Source organism: Phytophthora sojae (genome assembly GCF_000149755.1).
Source record: "Phytophthora sojae unplaced genomic scaffold PHYSOscaffold_1, whole genome shotgun sequence".
NCBI classification, from domain to species: Eukaryota; Oomycota; class Peronosporomycetes; order Peronosporales; family Peronosporaceae; genus Phytophthora; species Phytophthora sojae.
In genome coordinates this window covers 4186879-4210147 of record NW_009258115.1, presented here as the reverse complement: position 1 = coordinate 4210147, position 23269 = coordinate 4186879, and the positions used below count along the sequence as shown (strand labels likewise).

The 23269-nt window shown below is 50.7% G+C and overlaps 5 protein-coding genes across 5 annotated transcripts; all 5 read left to right on the top strand.

Annotated features, from left to right (window-relative positions):
- Positions 1-778: 778 nt before the first annotated feature.
- Positions 779-2167, top strand: PHYSODRAFT_468711 (hypothetical protein; the record flags this gene model as incomplete). The annotated part of the gene is made up of 2 exons (XM_009516672.1): positions 779-1406; positions 1479-2167. The coding sequence occupies 2 exons, from the start codon at positions 779-781 to the stop codon at positions 2165-2167; spliced, it is 1317 nt and encodes a 438-aa protein (XP_009514967.1).
- Positions 2168-7178: 5011 nt separating this feature from the next.
- PHYSODRAFT_475949 (hypothetical protein) lies at positions 7179-7787 on the top strand (the record flags this gene model as incomplete). Its single annotated transcript, XM_009516671.1, has 1 exon — positions 7179-7787. A coding segment is annotated over one exon (609 nt), but the record flags the coding sequence as incomplete, so codon positions are not given.
- A 1971-nt stretch (positions 7788-9758) lies between these two features.
- PHYSODRAFT_471769 (hypothetical protein) lies at positions 9759-11228 on the top strand (the record flags this gene model as incomplete). The annotated part of the gene is made up of 2 exons (XM_009516670.1): positions 9759-10654; positions 10961-11228. 2 exons carry the CDS (start codon positions 9759-9761, stop codon positions 11226-11228), a joined length of 1164 nt encoding a protein of 387 aa, XP_009514965.1.
- A 3651-nt stretch (positions 11229-14879) lies between these two features.
- PHYSODRAFT_469694 (hypothetical protein) lies at positions 14880-16004 on the top strand (the record flags this gene model as incomplete). Its single annotated transcript, XM_009516669.1, has 1 exon — positions 14880-16004. A coding segment is annotated over one exon (1125 nt), but the record flags the coding sequence as incomplete, so codon positions are not given.
- A 2625-nt stretch (positions 16005-18629) lies between these two features.
- On the top strand, positions 18630-22966 carry PHYSODRAFT_462631 (hypothetical protein; the record flags this gene model as incomplete). Its single annotated transcript, XM_009516668.1, has 15 exons — positions 18630-18930; positions 18988-19153; positions 19382-19717; positions 19796-19828; positions 19905-20220; positions 20300-20450; positions 20517-21039; positions 21115-21257; positions 21327-21654; positions 21719-21891; positions 21958-22181; positions 22260-22302; positions 22367-22487; positions 22560-22663; positions 22749-22966. Coding segments are annotated over 15 exons (3180 nt in total), but the record flags the coding sequence as incomplete, so codon positions are not given.
- Positions 22967-23269: the final 303 nt, after the last annotated feature.

Genomic DNA, 23269 nt, shown 5'->3' with positions numbered 1-23269 from the left:
GTCAGCTTGGTATTTAAACAACTCCATTGCCGACGCTGAAGACTTCAGAGTGTTCGTGGATGGCCAGGAGAGAGAGACTGTCACTCTAGATGTGACTCGTTATGACCTGTACAGATTGACTAGTGACACTACATACACGGTCCAAGTGCAAGGAACTCTCGTCAATGATTCCTTGGCAGAGCCGCTGTACTCGGATTCGCTTGCTGTTACTACGTTGAGTCTTGCGGCGCCGGATGCCCCAGACACTCCCACGCTGTTAGCTATGACTGGTGGTTTTGTTCAAGTCAGTGTGCAGCCACCGGCAGATACGGGAGGTGCTGATCTTGCCAATATGACGGTCATTGTTCGAACTGCAGAGGGCTTGGCCGTAATGCAGCAGTCCCAGTCATCTGACAGCGCCGCTGCACTCACCTTCAACATCTACGGGTTGAACGCTCTAACGGCGTACTTGGTTACTGCCGTTGCGTCCAATGCGGGCGGGAAAATGTCTGTGCAAAGCAATCCTCTAGAGGCCACAACGAAGGCTCTTCAGCTCCCTGACCCGTGCCCAGCACCCACAGTTATTAGTACTACAGGTGCGAGTAGTTTTTTGCTTAAAGCTTACTGAACTGTGGACTAACTACGCTTCGTTGTTGGCTACCAGGTGCTTCGGTTGTCTTGCAGTTAATGCCGCCGCTCGATGATGGTACGATTAGCACTCTACTGTGAGATGTTCCGCTGTGTTCTTACACGCTTGTGGTGCCTAGGTGGAGGCCGTATACAGGGTTACAACGTATACATGGCTACCAGTGATGTTGGAGATTTTACGGAGGTAGCAACGACAATTGGCACGGACACGATGGACGTTGTGGAGGTTCTGCATTTGTCGGAATCCAGCGATGAACCGTTACTCCCAGAAACGCGATACATCTTCAAAGCTGTGGCAGTGACCCTGGTCGACATTTGTATCTCCGTGGCCACCAGTCTGCAGCTTGCGAATGCGACAGATACTTACACTGCAGCAGCAGCCATTCCTGGACCACCCCCGAGCCCGTACTTCTTGCAAACCACGGGCGGAATGATAACGATGAGCCTGGCCAAGTCCCTGAACATGCAAGGGGCGACACTTACTGGGTTTCTAGTGACGACTACGGATGCTACTGGGAGTTCTGTGACGAACAGTATTGCAGCTGATGGCGCCGTGACGTACAATGCAACACCTCTGCAAGCGAGCTCAAGCTACGAGGTCTCAGCTGCCGTTGTAACGAATTTGGGGACTTCTCTGTTCAGTTCCTCGATAACTATGAGCACAACTGCCCCCTCAACCCCGACTGCGCCTCGCAATATTACGATAGTGAACATCACTGGGAGCTCTGCGGTGGCAGAGTGGTCATTGCCGCTCGACAGCGGTGGTGTCGACCTCACAGGTGCGCAGGTTGATACAATCAGCATCAACCGTGTACCAGTTGTTATGACTAATAAATGTGTACTGTGAACAGGTTATTCCGTCATTTTGATATCCCTCGGAAGTCAAGAGGAACGGCCCGCATTAGCGTCTCCGGCGCTTCTCAAAGATCTGGCCGCGAACACGGTGTACACTGTGAAAATGACCGCAACCAACGCAGCAGGGAAGAAAAGTCTGAAGAGTGAATCAGTGGCTACTTCATTCAAAACCCGGTCTTTGACCATTCCCAGCGTACCTTTGGACGTATCCTCGATATTTGCGTCGGGTGGAGCCATTGAAGTGTCGTGGAACCCACCAGCAGATCGAGGAGGTGAACGTTTGTCCTCCATGACATACAACACCAGCGTTTACTCCGTCACTCCGTGCTTCGACACGCGGGTCGATGTATTGAGCCCGTGCTCGAGGTGTAACTCGGTCAAGCTTCTCGCAGTTCAGCAGTATCAACTCATCGCGGATACAACCATGTGTGAATCTCCATCGTCTGATGTAGTGTGCCCCGACGGTACACAAGATTGCTGTCTCACTCGTGCAGACACCGAGTACGGATTCGGACTTACTTGTGGGCGCATGGGGCCGGCCAGAAAACCGCGAGTTGTGGTGGGTACAACATCAGCAGTTTTCAATGGACTTAACTCCTCGTCAACATATTACTTTGGCGTCCAAGCAATTAATGGTGCTGGAAGGAGCTCAACCTCTTTGCTTCAGGGTCTTCAAACGACGTGAGTAATGCTTAGCCTTACATTTCTTAGCTCAGAGACTGATACTATGTAATCGTAGGAGGCAAACCCCTCCCACATACCCCGTCAATCTCCGTCAACTCACAGGGACGGGAGGCTCAATCCAGCTTACGTGGGATGCACCTTTGGTACGTTATGCTCCTTGAAGTGTGCGTTCTTCACACTAACCAGCGTTATTGATGCAGGATTCTGGAGGTGGCCCCATTGTTGGATATCACGTGTATCGGAACTATGAACTGCTTACGTCGGGATACATTCAACCTCCGTACTTTGATTGTGGAGGAGTGGTGGTAGATACCCGTTATGTTTATGGCGTGGTCGCGGTCACCGCATCGCAAGCAGAAGGGTCCATGACAACTACAGAGCTCTCGACGGAGTCCGTTACGGCTCCAGTGTCTCCGTCGCTTTCCTTAGCGGGGCGTTCTTATAACCGACTGCAAATGAGCGTTGTCCCGTCCTGTGACACAGGAGGCGACGCTCTAGGGATGTATCAGTACATGGTTCAAGACGCAGGGAGCACGATTGCTTCGTCCGACTTCGACTGTTGTGACTTCACCGTTGAGAATCTGAAGCCGAAGCATTCCTACACAGTTCTTGTTCGAGTGAGCAATGTCCTGGCATTTTCTCAGTGGGCCAAAGCGGTCTACACCACCACAACTGGCATTCCAGCAGCGCCCGTCGCCTCCATGCTGCAAGTGAATACCTACAGTGCAGTCGTTGCACTCGGAAAATCACCCTACGACAGGGAAATTAGTTCCTACGACGTGTATCTTCGTCAAGAAAATATCCAGATCCAACAGTACAACGTACCGTGCCAGCAGGACGCTTATCTGGTTGAGTATGTGTGTCCAGTTTCGTATCGAGTGGAGGCTTTGGAGCCGAATAACTTCTACGCAGTCAACATTCGAGCTAATGGCCCACTAGGTTTAACTGATTCAAGCTCAGTTCAGTTCACTACGAGCGGCATTTCCGAAGGTATGTTTCACCCAACAAATACGTTTCTAACGCGTGCATACTGTACTAATGTTTTGTTGGTATTATCTGCAGGCACATTTGGAATGGAAGTGACGTCTTACACCGTTAATAAAGAAGGTGTGATCAGTACGACAGTGCTTCGAAGTGGCGGAACGTCAGGGTCGGTTGATGTTGGCGTGGACGTGACTCAAACGGATACGGTTCTCGTGCGTTGTGAAAATGTCAGTGGTGGAGGATGTCAGTGCACATTATTCTTAGTGGCATCGGGATTTCCGTCTGAGCCCTGCACCTTGAACTTCGCGGACGGAGAAGTACAACAAAGCGTGACGTTCTCCATCTGGAGTAGCGAGTCAGCGGAGCTGCTGCCATCTCCAATTGCAGTGGCTCCATTTGGAATAACGCTGTCCGGTCAACACACAGCTCTGTTGTACACTGACCCTCGACAGCAACAAGGATTCGTGACCTTTTCGACAAGTCCAACCGAGGTATTAGAAGACGCTTCGTTCGCGATGGTGGATGTAGTCCGGCTGAATGGCACCACGGGAGAACTACGCTTTGACTTTGAAACATTTGACATCTCGGCAATTGCAGGGGAGGACTACATTGCTTTGAACGGGACTGTCGTTTTCGCCAACCAGGAGAGTGGCACTCAGATTTGGATTCAACTCATCGACAACCACTACATCAACGACGATAAGATGTTTGGTCTGCGCTTGACGGATCAAACTGTTGAAGGTTCCACCTCTGTCCTTGTGACGCATGAAGTAATTGTTCATGACGATGAAAGTATCAAGGACGCGGTCCCCAGAAGAATGGACAGCCCCGTAACAGTGTATACAACTGGAGGGGAATTTCAAGTTGAATGGGCGACTTCTTCCAACGATACCGCTCTCATTTTTGGCTACATGATTCGCGTCACGGCTGCGAGTGCAACCGTTTTCAACCTCTACAACACAACTAGCTCACCTTTCACGATGTCAGGTCTGTCGGCTAGAAGTTCGTACCGAGTTGAGATTGCAGCTTGGAACTGGTTCGGTTTGGGGGCGTACTCCGACCCAATTCACGTTGTGACTCAAAACTCCACGCTTCCAAGCCCACCGCTTTCGCTTGAGGCGACGGACGTTACGAACACAAAAATCACGCTGAAATGGTTGCTTCCTCGGGATGACGGAGGGAGTGCGATTGTGGGCTACCGTGTGGTAGTGGAGAATGTCAATGGCGACGAAGTGATTTCAGATTCAGTTGATGTGCCGAGCTTGTCGTTTACAGTTGATGGATTGTGCGCCTCCAGTGACTATGTGTGCTACGTTTTCAGTACAACATCAGCATTTCCGGACGGTTCGAGTGCGACGTCTTCTGCGCAAATTAGTATCACGACGTCGGCTGCAGAGGTCCTGGGCCCTCCTCCGGCTGTGACGCTGGTAGGTCGGCCAAGAGGCGGAACCCTTGAAATTTTCCTGAACCAACCCCGGGACACTGGAGGAATGCCCTTAACATCCGGCGCACTTTACCTTCGAAAGAAAACTGTGGATGGCTCAGCAACGTTCGCCGTGGTTTGTGGATTGAATTTGCCTGATCAAGCGAATGACAATTGCGTTGTCAGCCAGCTCGTAGCCAACACAAGCTACGAAGTGTATGCCACTTTTTCCAACGATATGGTACGCTTCTCTATATTTCTCAGATTCATTTATTTGAGTATGGCAAATGCTAACAATTTGTTTCCTGTCTGAATATAGGGGGAGGGCCGGCCAGGAGAGAGCAGCTTTTTCCAAACCACTTCTGCAATTGACTTGCCATCACCACCTGTGAATCTGATCTCTCCTGTCGTCACGGCCGGAAACATTAGGCTCGAATGGGACGTTCCGGCTGACTTGGGAGGAGCTTCTGGAGTAATAGGCTATATCGTGTATCAGAAGTATGATGTGCTGGGGGATACGTATTTTACACTTTACGACGGGCAAGACTCTACCGACCGAAGCGTTACAGCACGAGGGTTAACGAGGAATTCGAGCTATTCGTTCGCTGTTGTCGCCGTCAACAGTGCCAGCTTCTGCGTCGACCCTGTTTCGTACAATTTAAGCCCGTTTCGACAAGTGATGACGCTGAGTTCCAGCCCGCTGGCGCCTCCAGGTCAGCCCTATCTCGTATCCCGAACGGGCGGAAGAATTACGATCGGTTGGGGCCCCCCAGACGACCTCGCTGGAATAGCGTTGGAAAGTTATTACGTCGAGTTGGTCGTATCGACTTCGAACAACGACTATACGATGCTTTCGAGTTCCCTGTCGAGTGACACTACAACGTTCACACACTACGGGCTTTCTGAGAGTACAAGCTACAGTTACACAGTCACTGCCAAAAATCTAGACGGACCAAGCGAGAGAAGTGCAATTTTTACTACATTCACCGCAGCCGTATCACAGCCGATCGCCGTACAGAATTTCCGACAAGTAGACGCGACTGGCGTTAGCATCAAATTGGCTTGGGATCAACCACTTGACACGGGCGGGCGGGAGATCGCGTACTATGAAATCGTTCGGGATGGGCGTTCGGGCAAGTTTCTCGCAACCAGCACAACCTTTGAAGACCGCTCCAATTTGAACGCATCGACGGATTATACGTACACGATCATTGCATTCAACGGGATCTATAGGGGGTACTCCACGTCTTCCTTGGGCACTACTGGTCTGCCTTCTCCTCCCGAGCCACCACTCTTAACTAGCACCCCCTTCGGAGGACGCATCGAAGTCAGCTGGAGAGCTTCGGAATACACCGGGGGAATTCCAATCAGCAAGTACGAGATTACTCTCTACAACGCAGATGGCTCGACCGTCATCGAGAATGTGGTTTCGGTTGACTCGGCACACGTGTTCCAGCACCTTGTGGCGCAAACAACGTACCGTTTATCCGGAAAAGCATTCAACGATGCCGGCGAAAGTAATTTAAGGGTGTATTACGTTCAAACGAGCCCTCCAGATGATCCCGATGCCCCACCCAGACCTGTTGCGACTGATATTTGGGGTGGCAGTGTTCGCATCCACGTCGAATCTCCAGACTACACTGGTGGAGATGCTATCACATTGATCTTGTACATGGACGGCGACGAGGTGTATACGTTCCAGAGTGATGTACGAGATACAATTATCTACGGACTAGTCGCGCAGACTCAATATGCTTTCATCGTTTCAGCCGAGAACTCAGCGGGAGAAACCACAAGCCCTCTCTTAAGTGTGACTACGACCGCAATTTCAACGCCAGGCCAAGTTCAAAGCTTAGCGCTGATATCCGCTACATACAAACAAATGAAGCTCACGTGGGACGCTGTTCAGAATACCGGCGGGGATGAAAACCTCGAGTATGACGTGACTTACTCCAAATGCACACAAGACGGTATTCAATTGGACACTGCGACACAGACACAAAGTTCTGATACGAATAGTATTCTTGTGGAAGGGCTGCAATACTCCTCGTACTACAGCGTGGCTGTTGCGGCAAGGACCACCACTTCTTTGGTGGGAGCTGAAAGTACATCAATCATAGTGGAGACCCAAGAGCCCCTCGAAGGCATCGTCGTCGCTGCTTCAGTAGAGGTATCCGTGAGAGAAGATGCCGGGTTTGTTTCGGTCCCGATAGATCGTGTGAACGGATCGTTTGGAAATGTCTCCTACTCGTTCCAGACGATTGATGATACAGCGTGGAACGGGTTTAATTACGATCAAATTTCTGAAACCAGAACACTTACATCGAATGTTCAATCCGGCGTTATTGAAATCCCGATCGAGGACGACACGGAATATAATCCGGGCATTTCTTTCTTGGTCCAAATCACGGATTCGAACACGGGGCTAGTGAGTACCACACGTGTTATTATCGAGGACGATGGCGATGCTGGTTATATATCATTCAGACAAGCGGACGTTTCGCCTTTGGAGAATTGTGGGATTACTAACCTCGAGATAACTCGGACGGGAGGGAGCAGCCCTGCGGCAAATATTCAAGTGGACGTGGTTCAGAACGCGAGCTCAATGGATCGCTTCCATCTGCTGAACCCCGCAATTGTGTTTGACGAAGGAGTCGTCCAACAATACGTTTCGGTTGAAATTGTGGATGATGACGCTTTTGAATATGTCCCGGACAAAATCACGCTTCAGTTCAGTATTTTAGACGGTGGAGCGTTGAACGGGGAGCATACTACCTGCACTCTGACGGCGGCCGACGACGGAGACGTCTCTTTGCCGAAACAATGCACAAATCTACGCAAAACGTCCGTCACTGGTGGTGCGCTGGGGCTTCAGTGGACTGCACCGTTAGATCACGGAGGGTTAAAGGAAATTCTGGACTACTCCGTGAGCGTAACCACTGGTAACCAATTGGTGAAGACGCAGATTTCATTAACGGAAACGACGGTCGTATACGGGCTGACTCAGTCAACTACGTACCAGATTGCTGTTCAGGCTAGAAATTCCCGGTGGACTGGAGTAGCATCTCCATCACTATTGGTTGCAACTCTCGCCGCAACACCTCCAACTGCGCCTATGAACATTCACGTGACAAGTGCTTCCAGTTCCATGGTAACCCTTTCGTGGGATGCCCCGCTGGACGACGGAGGATCTCCGATAGTCTCGTATACGGTATTCAACGCTGGGACCAGTGTTCGATCATTGTTCCCTTCAATCTCCTGCAATCGCCAGACAGTTTGCACTATCAAACAACTACTAGCGTTGACGAGCTACAGTGTTCAGATCCAGGCATCGTCGGCATTTGAATCGCAAGGAGTTTTCTCAGAAGTGACAACGTTCGAGACTTCAAGACCCGACTACCCGGAGCAACCTCCTCCCGCCAATGTTACTTGGGTCAGTGCCGGGGCGATGACCATTCGAATGTTTGATCCAGTTAACGTTGGTGGATCCAGTATCCAAGAGTACAGGCTGTACATCCAAGCGGACGGCGACCCTGACTTCAAGCCAGTGTACAGCGGCGCGTCGAGGGTCTACACTGTGTATCGCCTGCGCTATGAGACGGATTATTTCATCAAGTATCAAGCGGTGAACTCGGTCGGGCCAAGTGGTTACAGCGCGACTATTATGAACCAAACACTCCAGAAAACGTTACCAAGCGCACCCACGCACGTTGCAATGATCGATCGGACAGGAGGCGCGATTACGTTGGAATGGGGTGAACCGCTCGATATTGCTGGGCGAGACATCACGGGCTACACGATCAGAATCGTCTCGATCAATGGGACTGTGGCGAACATGGTTGGGTATGACGGCAAGGGGAACCCGTCGAGGACTGGAACGGTGTACGACCTTATCGCTAACACGCAGTATGGTATGCAGGTTGTAGCGTACATTGACGTGTCCAACTGCTTCGATACAAAGTTGGCGGCTTGGAGCGCTGTTATCAATGTTACTACGTTGAGTCAAACACCCCCTCGAACTTCTCCCGAACTTCTGGTTGGAGGCCATACTGGAGGCATCATCCAGTTTGTGTGGGTCGCGCCAAAGGACAAAGGCGGCGTTCCGCTAACTGGATACACGCTGTACCTGGTTGACACTGCAGACGTCTCCACTGTGCTCTTTTCGACGAGTAACACAAGTGTGCTAACGTTCACGCACAATGATTTAACGGCCAATACGAATTACTCGTACGCGATCACGACGTCAAATGCTGCCGGCGTCAGCCCGACCAGTGCAGTTCTACAGACGAGCACAGACTCCATTACGGCTCCTTCGGCTCCGGTAAATGTTCGCCAGCTTACGTATAATACCGGTGGAGCTATTTCCGTTGGATGGGATCGTTCTTTTGACACTGGTGGGCAACAAATTGGAGGGTATATGGTGTATCGATTCGGGGAACTTGTGAGTGGTGTGTTGCCTTCAACTGCTAGGGCGTTCACGAACAAGGACCAGCTCCAGGCTAGTACATCGTACAACTACACTGTCCGTTCGAGGGGCCTGAATGCGATGGCATCCATGGCTAGTGACCAACTCGTTGCTTCCACTACAGCCGCAACTAAGCCCCAACAAGCGTTATCGCTTAGTGCAATTCCAGGGTCCAGCTACTTAAATCTGACATGGATATCGAGTGGAGATACGGGAGGAATACCGATCAAAGCTTACGAAGTAAAGTTGATGCTCGGGTCAACGGTAGTGACCATGATCAATGTGACAGCCGCCAATGCTCTCTTAACGGGCCTTACAGCAAGTACGACATACATTGGGTCCGTTAAAGTTTACAACGACGTTGGATCAAGTGAAGAACTGTCGACAAGTCTGGTAACCACAGCTGTGGGAGTACCGGACGCCCCAAAACCTCCTTCTATAAAGGGTAAATACGGCGGTAATTTCACGATTCAAGTCGAGCCGCCGCTGTTCACGGGCGGATCAGCTGTCACGGTGATGATGGTGTACGAGTTTACCCAAGGTAAAGTGGTGACGTTGAATGTGGTCGCTGGGGTTTTACCCACGTACACATTCTTCAGCGTAAATGCGGAATCAAGCTACAGCGTGGCGTGTTCAGCTATAAATGCTGCTGGTGAAGGCCCTCAAAGCTCTCGAACTGTTATTAAAACGTTGCCAATTAACCCACCCGGACCGATCTTGATGGCTCCAGTTTTGGTTATCGCAACGGGCACAGCACTAAATTTTCAGTGGAGTCTACCAGCGGACACGGGTGGGACTTTGGATTTAACTTACTTCGTTAAAGTTGAGAGCTCAAGTTCGGTCGGCGTCAATCCGTCCGTCGGTCGGTCCTACAATGCGACTCAACTAGTCTATAGCACCGTCTACAGCATCTCCGTTTGTGCTGCGAATATCGCGGGGAATGGCAGTTGGAGCCCTGTTCTCACGGCGATGACGCAGCCTGACACTGCAGGGGAATTCAATTTTGCTCAAACGAGCATCTCCGTGTTCGAGAATGCAAGTCAAGTGGCTATCGCGGTGCAGCGAGTATCAGGATTAAGTGGTCAAGTTACGCTCACATACACAGTCGGACCCACCGGAACTTCGCTAGCCACCGTAGGATCTGACTACGCTGTGGCGAAAGGATCCACAGCAACGACGGGTAAAATCGTGTTCGAGCCGCTCCAGAACCAAAACAACATCGTCATCTTCATTCTGAATGACGCACTCTACGAGAATCCTGACGAGACGTTCGCAGTTACCATTGCGTCCGTATCATCCACCCTAGGGGTAGCCAAGGTGGGCAGCAACAGTAAAACCACAGTCACCATTCTGGATGACGGCGACGCGGGTTTTGTCAGCTTTGAGAGTCCGACGTATTCCTTCTCGGAGGGTTTTCCAACTGCGACGGTCACGATCATCCGTGAATATGGCAAAAGCAGCCGCATTTCGCTTGTCTTTGAGTTCTCGGGCGGCACTGCAACTCCAGACGTTGACTATCGCAAAACCACAACTCCTGTCGTGATGGAGGACGGCGTCGTACAGGCGACATTGACCTTCTCGATAATCAACGACCGGGTGTTTGAATTCCCCGACGAGTATTTTTTAATTCAGATGTCAGTTGCTAGCGGTGGAGCGATACTTCGACAACCTGTTACCCGTGTGACGATTCTGGATGATGGAGATGTGTCGAATCCCGGAGACTGTCCGCCTCTCCAGCCATTGTCGCAAACTGGTGGATCTGCAACATTTGTAGCAAACCTTCCTATGCACAATGGCAGCGCGCGGGGGCAGTTGACGAATTATATAGTGCGTCTGAGCTCCGACACAAGTTCGTGGGATCTGAAGAAACCAGTGCTACCCACAATTACGATTGGGGGCTTGAATGCTACGACGAGCTATAGCGTCACAATTGCCGCCAGCACCTCGTTCGGCAACGGAAACTTTAGTAATGTTACGCTGTTTTCTACAACAGCTCCAACGCTACCGGGACCGATAACCTACATGGCGAGTGAATTTCGAACTGGAGGTCGGATCACTTTTATGTGGTCTCCTCCAGACGATACGGGCGGCATTCCAGTTACCAAATATCGAGTCTATATGGCGGATACTCAGGGGACAAAGCAGGTCAAGTGGCGCTATTGTATGAGCTTTTGTTCGAATTTGCGCTAATATTTGTGCTTTTTTGTCTTAGATCACTGCTAGTATCACGGAGCCAATTACTGGTGCTACTGTTTTCGCCAATCTTTCGGCAAACACAACATACGACTTTTACCTGCAGGTACGATGCTACAATAACGTGAAATCCTCATCATGTTCTAACTATGTTTTGCTTTTTTAGGCTGGAAACTCGCTAATAGACAACGCTGGGTGGGGTAATATCAGTGCCGCATTCAAGTTCTCAACTGGGGAAGTCACGCTCCCCGGCCCTGTTGTTCTCCACCCTGGTCACTATCATATCCCTACCGGTGGCAAGCTTTTTCTTGGCTGGGATGCCCCAATTGACACAGGTACAGGAATTTATAGCTACAAACCGAAACGATGTTTTACACTAACGCTATGGCCTGATTGTGAAGGCGGTGCAATTGTTTCCTCGTACACAATTTTTGCCAATACTTCCGTATTCTCTTGGTTTCAACCGGTGGCAGCATACGCGGAGTCGGGCTTGTCTGCTGCCGTGACCAGGTTGAATGCGAATACTGAGTATCAGTTGTTCGTGCTAGCCAACAACTCCGTGCTCCCAACAAAACTTCCAGGAAGTCTGTCAATCTCGATGGGTTCGTCTGTAATGCGGACGACCGCGGATTTAACGGACTGGTTATCAGTCGGATCGGTCATCACAGTCGAGGTAAGTCATCGAAACGGATCGCCGCTAAACATTTAGCTAATTGTGCTCATCTCGTGATGCTTTCACTCTAGGATGCAATATTTGTAGTCGGAGATGTATCTGCCGCGGCAACCAAGACAATCTTATTAACTTCTGCTCATTCAGCAACAACGATACAGAATCAGCAGGGCGAACTTCTCGGTCAAGCTAGCAATGTTATATCACTGAGCACAACCGATCCAACGTTTCCGGATCCCCCACCTGCTCCGATAAAATCGATCGCAACCGGTGGAATGGTTAACGTGACCGTACTTTCACCGGAAGACACGGGTAAACTGGTTATATAGTACCTTATGGTATGCTTGGGGATACTAACCCGGTCTACTTTTTTATTGCAGGCGGCATTCCGATCCTAGATTTCGCGATCTATCTGAACGACAAAAAACTGAGCGAAGACTCGTACTTGGAGGTACTGTACACGGAGAATCATTTGCAGAAGACAGCGTTCGTGTCGGTGCCCTCCTTGGATCCCCTGACGAGCTACAATTTCAGCGCATTGGCACTTAACTCCCGTTCGCTTTGCAACTTCGCACCTGTCGTCGGCCCAGAGCGAATGGTCAATACCACCAATGTCACGGCTCCAAGTATGCCGAATCTAGCTAAGTACAAGGCAACAGGTGGCGGGATTACGATGACGATGATTAATCCTCATGATTCCGGGGGCAAAAGTATCCAAACTTACCGGTTGTACTATAAGGAAAATGCCACCACAACCCCGTGGCAGCTCGGCTACAACGGATCCAAGCACCAAGCTACAGTCGCCCACTTAAAACCTCTCACGTATTACGTGTTCATGACGTCCGTGAATAACGGCTTCTTCGACTCGGTGAATTCGTCGGAAAAAATCATTCGAACCACCGATAGGTCCGCTCCTGGGGCATGCGAACCAGCTGAATTTAAGAATGCAACGGGAGGAATGTTGGAAGTATCGTGGGGTTATCCGCCTGACGATGGCGGTGCAAACGTCACGCACTATATCGCTGCAGTCGCCTCCCATGTGGACGGATCTGGAAGAATAAGTGTGAATACGACCCACACATCGTGTAAGTTTTATCGCTTGCTGGCTTCATCGAGATACGACGTGACGGTACGCGCCGCTAATGGGTTTGGATATGGGCCGGAGAGCGCTAGTGTAACGTATAACACGACAGCTGCAACGCCCCCGAGCGGCGAAATTAAAGTGAATGTCGATTGGACGAGTGGTGGAGCTGCGTCAATTACATTCGATGAACCAATTGATCTCGGGGGCGTAGATCAAAGTGAGATGACGTACAATTTCTTCCTCGATCGGGATAACATCATCAACATGTCGTACTCGACTTTAAAAGAGTTTCCAGCCGGTATCATTGGTGGATCAAGGAGACTATTACAGACGTCTGGAATAATTTCAAACGTCTTGGTGGGGGGTATGGACCCGGAAATGTTGTACGGGCTACAAATTCAGCCTACTAGCGACCTTAAAGGTGAGATTTCCTCTTCGTTCGCTGTTACAACAACGGTAGCAACCATCCCGAGTGCCCCGGTCAAACTCAAGCCCGATATTGTAACGGGTGGCTCCGTCTCTCTGTCGTGGGGAGAACCGGCTGATCTGGGTGGAGTTCCTCTGAATGGGTACTCATTGTACATTTCCAACGTGTCGGAAAGCGGTCCATTTACCAATGCAAGCGATGATCTTCAGACGGAAAGTGTGACGATTTACGAATTAGCGTCGAGCACGAAGTATTGGGTCTACGTCACGGCGTCGAATAATGAGGGAACGTCGCCTTCAAGCCCCGTGATCCCGTTCACAACTCGAACCATAACCCCACCGAGCTCCCCCCGAAACCCCCAGATCGTGTCTGTAGGATTTGATTCTATCGAGTGTATGTGGGAAGCCCCGGATGATGTCGGTGGAGACACAATCAAGGGTTCCATCGTCAGGGCGAGAGAAACGGATTCGCTAGCAGACCCTCTGGAATTCCCAGTGAATGCTTTCTCTGCTGTCTTGACCGGGCTGAAATCGGCTACAGCGTACTCAATTTCTGTGGTAAGTGTTTTTTTGTGGCTACGCTTTCCAAGATTCTCACCCTCTGATGCCCTATTTCAGATTGCGCTCAACTCTTTCGGTGACCCAAGTCCCTCAAGTGTGACAAGATATGCCAAGACTTCACCCGGTCAAGACATCGTATCGGTGCCACAGATCGGATGCGGTAAGGAGAACTATCTTCGTTACCCTACGTGTTGTTAAACTTTCTGACGCATTATTTGGTGTCGTTAATAACAGTGTCAGTCGATAGCGTCGAGCTCTTGTGGTACCCATATCCTGCTGCTGCATCCTACCACGTTTTTCGCGGTGGGACGGATATCGGCACAACGACGAGCTCGACGTTTACAGATACCGGGGTGTTCTCATCAGTGACAACCTATACAATTCAGACTTCGTCCGGAGTTGGACCAAGTGAATCCGTGGCAGTGACGACGATCGATCCACAGTACGCTACTGTTGATGTTCGCTGCCAAGGAAAGTCAGGTCATATCAGCGTACTCAACTACGCGAACAACGTGTCGCAGCAGTGGCTCATAGACCCAACGTCTAGACATTCATACATCACTCTTAAGGTATGCTGGACAGTCCTTATTTATCGTAAGGCGTTTTAGCTGACTTCTACCTCGTCTTTGCGCAGTTTTCCTCCTTCGCTCTCGAGTGCGACCACGACTTCGTGGAAATTCTCGACAAATTATCAAACGTAAGTCTGTGGAAAGGAGGCTGTGTGCGAACAGGGCGCTTCGTCTACCAAGCAAAGAGTTCGGTCATTGTACGATTCTCTAGCGATGCCAGCGTCACTCAAAAAGGTTTCGAATTGTCATACGAGATCGATGGAGACTCTGGAGATACCCGCATCCCCCCTCCAGGAGGAGTCTTAGCATGTTCCGGTCATGGTCGGAGCCAAAGCGACGGCACTTGCAAGTGTAGCGTCGGGTTTACAGGCGAAGGTTGCAACAATCGCGTCGTTTGCTGCTCTGACCCCGATCGGTGTCACCATTCCGTGTGTGACATGGACCCCGCAGATGTGATCGTTGTGTCCGGAGAGTTCGGTGACGACATCCAAGGAACCGGCCAACTGATGAATGCAGGTGAAAAGGGAACAGCCTCAAAGGCGGTCAAGACGCTTTCTCGCGCTGTGGCGTTGAGTAGCCGTGGATGTGCAATTCTCATCCATCCTGGGGAATATTCTGGCTCATCAAACCGTGACCTGGAAATCAGTTCGTCAAATTTGACATTTACTACGCTGAAAGGGCCGTTTTGGACTAGTGTCGACTGTGAAGAGCTGTCACGGTTTATTCAGAGCGCCTCCTCGATTTTAGTAGTGGAGGGGCTAACGCTACAGAACTGTATCGCGGGAGATGGGGGAGTTTTTAGTGCCACTGATGGGCATTTTACAGCCAGAAATATGCTCATAACTAACTCCAAAGCGGTGGGGAGGGGTGGTGCGCTGTATACAAGTGGCAGCAATGTCTCTCTGGACCAAGTGCGGATAGAACAAAGCTCAGCTGGTACTGAAGGAGGGGCGCTGCATTTCGAGGGTTCGAATGTCACGATGATTTCCTCCAACGTGACGCAAAGTACTGCTCTTCGGGGTGGAGCGTTAGCTCTGCGCGGAACTAGCTCCCTTTCCACAGACGACACTACCTTTGAGGAGAATAATGCAACAGACATCGGAGGCGCGCTTTACGTTAACGGGGATGTCTCGCTCGACGGCGTGGTGCTGTTAAGAAATAGAGCACCGAATGGTGGTGGAATTGCAATGGATAATGGGATTCTCACGATGGAAAACTGCGTCGTTGAGAACAACAGTGCCGTGGTAACTGGTGGAGGACTGTTGCTAGGAGGCAAGTCTACAGTGACCGCCACTGCCACCTCCATCCACATCAATGATGCTGGTACCAGCGGGGGAGGGGTATACGCTTCAGGCACCATCAACATTACTTTCGACAAGCAAGCCACTGGCCCTTCTTCAGTTCTGGGCAACACGGCATGTAAGTATTTCCTTTTGTTTCATATTTCGACGTATGTTCACTAATTAATTTATTCGTTGGGCGTAGTGCGTGGTGCTGGAATGTATATTTTCGAGTCAGATGCAGCATTTGTAGGCATCAAAGTGGAAAACGGATCCGCAAATGTATCTGCTGGTGGAGTCGCCATTGTCTATAGTACTGTCGACTGGTCGAATGTCGTAATTCAAGACAACCAGGCGCTGGAAGGAGGAGGGCTCGTGCTAGACAACTCACGTTTGACTTGCAAAGGTCCAGTTCTTCTTAAGAACAACACAGCAGAAGACGGAGGGGCGGTCTGGGTGAATTCGAGTACTATGACGGGAGTTGTTGGCACTCGCTGCGTTTCCAACAACGCTACCATGAGTGGCGGCTCAATATTTGTTGTCGGGAATACGACCGTGGACAATGTGGATCAAGATTTGAACAAAGCTCCGCGTGGAGGATGCATGCACGTGAAAAACGCAACTCTCTCCCTGGCAGGGTCCACGCTTACAAGTTGTTCAGCTAACGTGTCCGGAGGTGGAATCTGGACGGCAGATAGTAGCGTTACTGTAAGTGACGTTTCTGTCAAACGAAGTACCGCCCCGGATGGAGGAGGGCTATATGTAAGTGCGAGTACTATTGAAGGAGAAATGACGGTTGACTCTTGTACTGGAGACTATTACGGGGGAGGAATGTACTTGACAGGAGCCACGAATATTACTGGAGTTGACGTGATGAACGGTACAGCGAAAGAAGGAGGGGCTGCGTACGCAGTGGACGCTCATCTTGGCATGGATAAATGCAGCCTATCAAGTTCACACGCGTCCGAAAAGGGAGGGGGTCTCTACGGTACAAACTCATTGATTGACTTGACGGAAACTACAGTGCAAGAGTGCACGTGCAACGCATTGGGTGGGGGTGTTTACCTTGACTTATCGACTATGAACCACGATGGTGCTACTGTCGAAAACTGCAACGCAGACGCCGGGGGAGGTCTCTACTTGGATGAAAGCCACATTCTGGCATTGGCTTCGACGTCATCGTCACAGATCTCAGATAATGAGGCCACCAGCTCCGGTGGGAACGTTTTCCTTGATACAAATTCGAGTGTCGAGAATCTGGTTGTGTCACATGGGGATGCTGAACACGGCGGTGGAGTCTATCAGGATGGTACCTTGGCGACAATAACAGGGTGCTCCATCGTGAATAACTCGGCCACTTCTGGTGGAGGTTTGTATACACAGCCTGGGTCGGTTTGCACTTTGGCAGACTCGGACATTTCGATGAACTCTGCCTTGAATGAAGGTGGCGGTATCGACGCTCTCGATTCGGTTATCATTCACGACGGGCTTTCAATTCGGTCGAACACTGCTCCATCGGGCGGCGGGGTATTCGTAACCGGAAGATCACGCATCAACAGACAGAATGAAACTTCAGCCCAAGCAATCATCCGAAGCAATACTGCGACGTACTCCGAGCCAGCTACAGGGATCGGTGGTGGACTTTATGTTGCACCTTCTAGTCACGTGGAGGTCAGTGGGCTTGATCTCCTGGACGGCTCGGCTGACCGAGGCGCCGGAGTATTCGTTGATGGCGCGGTTCTTGTTCTCAGTGACTCATTGATACAAAATGGAAATGCGTCCTATGGAGGCGGCCTGTGTATGGCGGCAGTCAGCAACGTTCAGGTGCGGAATTGTTCGTTTGTGGGGAATTACGCGTCACAGTCGGGCGGTGCCATCCAATCGAGCGGAGGCGAAGTCACCAGCAATATTCTGAACCTAAATAATTGTTCGATTGTTGCCAACACGGCCAGCATTTCCGCTGGAGGAATCAGTGTATCGACGACAAACCTCACTGGATCGGACAACAGTTTGAGGGAAAATATCGCGGTTAACTCATCTGGCGGGGCCATCGCGTTCCTCAACCAAGGTTCGGCAACTCTTCTGAACTGGAAGCTAGTGAATAACTCGGTACAAAGTAGCGTTACGGGGCGAGGAGGCTCCATTTTCATCACGAGCGGTGCGACGGTCACGATAGCAGACTCGCACGTCGCGAGTAATGAGAACGCTACGAGGATGCTGACCGGCGGACTCATTTACGTCGAAAACGCAGCTTCGACGTTAACTGTCGCCAATTCTACGCTTGAATTCGGACAGGCGTATTCCGGTGGCTTGATTTACTCTGTAGACGCCACTGTTTACCTTCGGTATTCGACGCTGCATCGCGGATACGCGTTCAACTTTGGAGCTGGGATTTTTGCAGTGACAACCACGCTGGACGTCTCGGACAGCATTTTCTACGACAACTTTGCGTTCTTTGGTGGAGGTGGGATATTTATCAAAGATGGAGGCGGGTTGATAGTTCGAAACTCGTTCTTCGACTCCAACGCCGTTGAGGACAGTGGTGGCGCGATATTCCTAAACCCTGGAGCAGCGCTGAGATGCATCGTTTCCGGTTCAAATTTTACGCGTAACACGAACGCCGGCCCCGGTTCAACCATATTTGTCGGCAGGAAAAATTATGCGAGGCTGACAGGCTGCTACGTCTACGATAACGGTGGAGAGTGGACCGATGGAGGGTCTCTTAGCGTGGTTGATGCGGTGGTGGACATCGATAACTCGGTGTTTGAATCAAATACTGCGACGAAAGGAGCCGCGATTCAGATTAGCCGAGCAGCGAGCGTTACAGTGACGGATTCAACGATTCGAAGTAACCACGCTACAATTGAGGGTGGCGCTCTGCACGCCTCTATCCGAGCGGTTGCTACTTTTATCAACTCGACGATTGAGAGGAATATCGCTCTTGAAGGGGGTGCCGTGTATGGAATGGGGTCAGCGAGGATAACTCTGGAGGGCACTAACTTTACAGAGAACAACGCGAGCTCGTTTGGAGGCGCCATCGCCATGAGAGGGAGTGCAGTATTGACTGCTACAAGCAACGTATTCGAGAGCAACGCGGCGTACACTGGTGGTGCCGTCTCTATTCAAGAAAACGCCTCGCTTTCAGTCACAGACGGTACTTTTCAAGAAAATATCGCCGTTGACTACGGAGCTGGAATTTATATCAACAAGGAAACGGAAACAAAAACGCAAACGGTATTTTGCACGTCTTCACGCTTTGGTAATCACACGGCGGTAGCTGGGAACGATATCTACTGGGTCTACTATCCGTGGTTTGTTTTCGACTGCATCGCGTGCACGACGCCTACAGGAGAAAGCGCCATTCAAATGTCCACGAGTGCGATGACTGTTACGCAGGGATGGTGGCCAACCACCGTCACGAGTGGAGTGAGTTTAGGAGTTAAACTATCGACAAGGTCAAGCTCCGGGTCTCTGGAGTCGACTACGGCTCGAAGGCTGGCTACAGTTTCTTCTTCTTCGTCGTCGTCATCGTCGGATGCAGTGGCAGCTACAGAAGCAAGCCTAAACGCGAGCTTGATTAAGCCGAATTCAACTGTACTTTGGCCCACGATGGTAGTTCGCGATTACTACGGTGCGATTGCGAGCTACGACAATGTGACGCGCTGTCGAGCCGCTCTCTCAAGCGGCGAAAGTGCTTCCTTTACATTTAATCCACCGACGTGTATATGGGTCGACCGAGGATACATCGTCTTCGAAGGTGCCGAGGTGTTTTCCGACTTCAGAGACACTCCTTATCAGCTAAATGTTAGCTGTACGCTCTCGCCGGTGGTCGACTCGCCAACTCTTGTCGATATCACGGTTGACAAGTGCAATCCTGGATACGAAAACATTCGAGGGTACGTTCAATCATAATATGTCCATGTGTCTTTTGCTGCCCGTGCTGATGTATTATTGTTGTTTCTGGTATATGGCAGCGTGTGCAAACCCTGTGTGAAAGGAACGTACAGGTAAGGTGCAGTATGTTTTGCTAGACTACTACATTAGATTTTAAGGTTCTGATGTGCTGTGCTGCTAATGCTGTAGCTTGGACGGTGGGAAGTGCTACTTGTGTCCCGCAGGGGCCACGTGTGAGGGAAAAGACGAAAGCGGGGCTACAATTGGCGTCGTGTTCCCTCAGCGACAGCAGGGCTACTTCATGACGAAGACTCGTTCGACTTTTGCTACGTCGAAATGTGACGACCCCGACTCCTGGTCATCTGATGACCCCTGCAAGTCGGTGAATCAGACGAACCTTGCCGACCGCCTTCTTAATTGCTCGGGTGCAGAGGATTTTGACAAGTTCTGGGGCCAAAACAGAATTTTCTCGTGCCTCTCAGGCAACGAGTATTACGCGTGTGATGTAAGCGCAAAGTTATGCTGATCGATGCCCAATAAATTTGCTGGACTGCTGACCATTTAACTGTCGTGATATTCTCTAGACAAACACAGCGTGTGTCGAAGCGCCGAATGTCTCGATCAGCACAGCATCCGTCCAAACGACTGCTGAGCAGTGCGCTGTTGGGTATACGGGAGTTATGTGTGCTACGTGTGCCGACGACTACTATAAGGGTTCAAGCGGGACCTGCAAGAGTACGTGCTCAGAATTTACTTCGATGTGATGTGCTTGCGATTTTACGCATGAACTCTTGCTTGCAGTATGCCACGATCCCAACGACCCGACCGTCGATCGAACCACACACCTGCTGGCCATGCTCCCCATCTTCGTTGCGATCGCTGCGCTTGTGTTCCTCTGTTATCTCTTTTCAAACGCAGCTGAGCAGCGCATTGTGAGCCACGCCCAAGCCGCTAAGCGATTTGAGGTCTACGATCATCAGTCGTGGTCGAGAGCTCTGCTGCTGGCGGCGAAGGCAAAGATTCAACAACAAGTTCACGCGATGATGCAAGCAGTAGTGAAGCGTACAAGGCTCGGGGCACAGACTGCGCCGCGGCTTTTCCAGATTGAGCCTAGGCATATCCCTGTTCCATCGTGGAGACCGGAGAAGTTTAAAATCATGCTGGGATTTTTCCAGGTCATGGGCAGCTTCAAGGAGGTTTACGAGATCCCGTGGCCGGACGACATGAGTCGCCTCATGGACATCTGCTCCTTGGCGGACTTCAACTTTGTGGACACGACAGCCGCCGAGTGTTTATTCAAGCGCGATTACTTTGCAAACTATCGGTAAGTGGGTTGTATCGCTCTCAGGTTACTTCTTACGCACTTGCACCATTTTTTTCTAACATTTTATTGCAACAGCTTAGCATTGTTTGCGCTCGTTGGAATGTTGACACTGGTGTTTCTGGTTACATTTTGGGGAATTTTGAAGTATCGTGTCAAGCTGTCGACATTACCGCGTCACTGTGTGAGCTGTGGCCTCCCAGTGTTCACCTTGGAGCACCGTTCACATTCGCTTCTAGCGCGACGAGCGACGCTGCTGACTAAACTCAAGATGGAGCAGAAATCGCTAGCCGAAAGTGTCAGAAAGAAGGCCGGACCCAAAAATTTACTTGCACGGGTCAAGGCCAAGTTCTCTGTATCCTCAAACCAAGCGTTTGAAAACGCAAATTCCTGGCGGGTTGTGCAGCTCGTTGTACGTTTGCTGAACTGGGTGGATCACAAGACTCAACTCCCTGCTTCCATACCGACCCACAAGCCGCGGTGTCCGACGTCGCAGAGGATTAAAAATGAGGTCCGAGACATGGTCGTGCACAGTAATATTCGGCTGTGGCGCGCGCGTGTCTGGATGCGCCTCTACTACAAGGCCTATCAGAACAGGTGCATCAAGCTGCTCTTCTGGTGAGTAGTAGCGTACTGATTTTCTACATGTAGAACGGCACTGACAGTGTAATTGTTTCTTCAGGGTTTCGTTGCTGTTCTACCCAATGTTCTGCCAGCGTGTGATCGGCATGTTCTACTGCGACGAAGTGGGGGACCACTACTATTTGAGTCTCGACCGCAGCAATTTGTGCTATGAGGGCACATGGTTGTACTACCTCCCCATCAGTATTACACTTATCGTCTTCTGGGTCTTAGGTACGTTGTTTGGCTATCTTTTTTACGCGAAGGTGTCAAATCTAACGCGTCCTACGATTGCCCCAGGGGTTCCGCTGTTGTTCTGGGTGATTATTGCAATGAAGAGGTCGCGTGGTGTGAGCGATACGATCCTCCTGATTTCCGATCCATCTCAAGACGTGCTGAAACAGAGATTGCTCCTGAAGATGCGGCTCGATATCATTAACCACGGCCATATCGTCAACGAAGAAAAGATCAAGCTCTTCGAGACGGAAATGCTCACTCATTTCTTACGCGACAGAAATCTGAACGTAAGGAGGGTCGATAGAGTAGGTTTTGCTCATTTTGTATCTACCTGGTCTTACTCGATGCCGTGTCCTTTTCTGTAGGAACCAAGCACAGTCGCGCAAGTGGGCTTCATCTATCATTCATGTGAGTTTGTGAAGCTCTTTTCCATTAATTTGCGTACAATTATCTAAGCGCTTCGTTCGTATAGATGACACGCACTTCTGGTGGTTCGAGGTCTGGGACCTTGGTCGCAAGCTCTTGCTGAACTGTGTCATCAGTCTCCTGGCAAAGGCTGACGCGAATCGGATTATTTGCGGGCTCGTCGTCATGTGCGCGTGCATTTCAGCGTATCCTTTTATCACTTTAGTATCGCTGCTAACGAATTGTTGCGATGCGCCCAGGCTCGTGTATCTCTCCGTGATGCTCTTTTACCAGCCGTACCGAGAGCGCTCCGATAGTGCACTCGCTGGAGTGACGAACATCCAGCTCTTCATCACCTTGTTCTGTACGTAGAGTTCTTTTCTTGATAGCCACAGAAGGGTGTTTGATACTGATGACTAACCGATCGCTGCTGTGGATAACACTTGCAGGTGGTTTGATCTTGAAGATGGGGGCTTTGTACCTTGACGCGCGTGTTGTTCGACTGGTGACGAGTGCAGCCATCGTCTCAAACATTTTGACCTTGATCTACGCGGTCTTCAGTATTCTCAACGAGAAGCGCACAGCCTGGAAGATGGCACAACGACAAAGTCGAGATGATCACCGTCGCGCACTGGCAGCTCATGTCCGGAAACTGTGGCGGAATGCGTATGGCTACGCTCTCACAGAGATATACTTGAGCAATCCAGACCCGGGTCCGATGCCGTTTCTCGTGATGAAAGAGCTTGCTCGTCGGGAAAAACACCAGCAGGAGATGGATGATCTCAACGCCCAATTGGAACTTACCGCGGCGATGCTGCCACCTCCATCGCCTGACGAGCACCAAGAGGGAATACTGGCAGCGTCGCAGGTCGACGTATTGGAAGAAGATGCAGCACCCGATGAGATCGACGAACTGATGTCTGCAGTAGATCCTAGTGTGACCGTCGAGCATCCGAACTTAGCACCCGCA